Source organism: Sinocyclocheilus anshuiensis, unplaced genomic scaffold, assembly GCF_001515605.1.
Source record: "Sinocyclocheilus anshuiensis isolate Anshui unplaced genomic scaffold, SAMN03320099.WGS_v1.1 scaffold1010, whole genome shotgun sequence".
NCBI lineage: Eukaryota > Metazoa > Chordata > Actinopteri > Cypriniformes > Cyprinidae > Sinocyclocheilus > Sinocyclocheilus anshuiensis.
Window position 1 is genome coordinate 175,253 of NW_015537936.1, and position 2,569 is coordinate 177,821.

Sequence of the window (2,569 nt, forward strand, 5' to 3'; positions counted from 1 at the left end):
CTTTGGATTTGAGACTTTAGTCTTTGCAACTTTACAGATCTTCTTTATGCACCAAGAGCTTGTAACACTCCAAAGAGAAAGGAAAAATTGAAATCGCATCATATGACCCCTTTAAACATAGTAAAATCACTGCAACACATGACCTCTCATGCTTTTATAAAAGACTATAAGACTGCAACTTTCCAAATGATTTTTCTGTGCATTTTACATGCTGCTCAAATGTTTAGGGGAATAGAAAGCTGCGGTTTATGTGTTTCATGCAGCATCAAGCCGCTTTGACTCGTAAGATGTCGTGACCTTGATCTTCCATACTTGTGTTTGTGAGTGTGTGATCATAGATCATAAATACGCTCGCTCTGACATTTCACCTCTCCCACACGCACTCGTGACACACTCACGGCACATCTGAACACATGCTAACAGCTCCGTGCTCACAGCCTGTGTGGCCGAGGTGCGAGGGGAAGGTTCTGACGCATGATCCTCCCCTATTCGTGAGCTTTTCTTCCTCTATTTCTGTCTTTCCCCACGACTGACTGACTGACTGATAATGCCAGTGTTCAGGGGAGATCAGACTCACACACATGCACAAGGAGAGAGGATAACACACACACACACACACTGTTTTCCGTAAGGAGCCACTCTGCTGCTGTTTTCATGCTCAGCACATGTTTTCTCGTTTTTAACATTGTTAGAAGACACAGTGTTGTACTCCGTCTCCTGTATTTGTATGCGTATGAGTAGAAGTTAAAGTCAAAGTGTAGAGTGATCACCACTTTATATTTGAACGTTATCAGATGTTTTAAAGGATGTAGAGTATGGAAGTAGAACAAGAATATTGTTAAGATATAATTACTGATTAAACAGTATTTATCACATTACTGTTCAAATGTTTGTAGTCAGCGCTTTTTTTAGAAATTAATACTATTTTTAGCAAGGATGTTTTAAATTGATTTTTTTTTTAAATTACAAAGACATTTATAATATTGCAAAAGATTTTCACTTCAAATAAATGCAGTTCCTTTGAACTTTTTATTTATCAAAGAATCCTGAAGAAATTCAACATTGATAACAATACGAAATGTTTCTTAAGCAGCAAATCAGCATGTTAGAATTATTTCTGAAGGATCATGTGACACTGAAAACTGGAGTAATGATACAGAATATTCAGCTTTGCATCACAGAAATACATTTTATTTTAAAATATATTCAAATAGAAATCGGTTGTCTTAAATTGTAATAATATTTCACAATATTACTGATTTTCTTGAATTTTTGATCAAATAAATGCAGCCTTGGTGAGCAGAAGAGGCTTCTTTCAAAAAAATAAAAAAAACCTTACTGACCCCAAATATTGTTAGTGTAAACTACAACAGACAGGTAAATTGACATTAATGGTAATCTAATACTTACATTCAGACGCAAGGTTTTATCATGCAAATACAACAAAATCATGTGAAAAGCTGCAGTCAAACATGTGAAGACTGTCTCAACTGAGGCTTTACAGAACCATCTAAAATGTGATCTGAGGTTAAACTGGGATTTACATCATTTTTCAAAACCAGGTAAAAATGGCCATTGAGAGGTGTTTTTGTGGTATACAGGAAATATGATGCAACTTGTGTGAATATGTAGGGCCTACAAATTTTGAGTCGTGCGTGCTGATTGTTGCAGCAGTTCATGCCTTTTAAATCAACATCAGTCTTATTAATTTGCTCTCTCTCTCTCTCTCTCTCTCTCTCTCTCTCTCTCTGTCTCTCCACGCTGTCTCGATTCACAAGCTGATACACAGTATCTCTCTTTTTGTCTCTCTCTCTCTCTCTCTCTCTCTCTCTCTCTCTCAGTAAGAACAGGCTGTCTTCCACCATGAACCCGGTGTACAGTCCAGTGCAGCCGGGAACCCCATACGGAAACCCCAAGAATATGGCATACACAGGTATGTGATGAGAGACACACACACACGTGTATTTGAAGACAACACAACATGCTTTATTAATGTCTTACTCTATACAATTCATCAGTGTTGGGGGTAATATATTACAAGTAACGCAAGTTACGTACATTAGTGCATGCTAAAGAAGAGGTTTGTTTTCATTAAAATGTAATGAACCACCAATGAAAGGACTTTTGTCCTGATGCATCCAAGATCATAAATAATATTAGCCAATAATATCATCTACTAATGAGGTTTTCCTATTTCACTCTGAAATATATAGAGGAAGTTAAAGGTGCAAATGTTGTTGTAATGTCATCTGTAAAGGGATAGTTCACCAAAAAATGACATTTTTCAACATTAGAATGATTTCTGAAAGATCATGTGATACTGAAGACTGGAGTAATGATGCTGAAAATTCAGCTTCTGATCTCATGAATAAATTACATTTTAAAATGTAACAGTTCTTGAAATTGTGGTAATACTTCACAATATTACTGATTTTACTGTGTTTTTTATTAAATAAATACAGCCTTAATGAGAATAAGAGAAAGCCTTTAAAAATGAACCATTTTTAAAGTTCACCTCTAACCTCTGTTCAGTGTTGGTGTGTGTGTGTGTGTGTGTGTGTGTGAGTGT

At 36.1% G+C, this 2,569-nt stretch overlaps 1 protein-coding gene across 2 annotated transcripts in view; it reads left to right on the forward strand.

Annotated features, from left to right (window-relative positions):
* fam168a (family with sequence similarity 168 member A) overlaps window positions 1–2,569 on the forward strand; it is a 49,054-nt gene that overhangs the window by 28,209 nt on the left and 18,276 nt on the right. For both annotated transcript variants that reach the window (XM_016447483.1, XM_016447491.1), the window contains one exon: window positions 1,842–1,933. In XM_016447483.1, coding sequence (XP_016302969.1) covers window positions 1,842–1,933 — 92 coding nt within the window. The remainder of the gene's footprint in view (window positions 1–1,841; window positions 1,934–2,569) is intronic.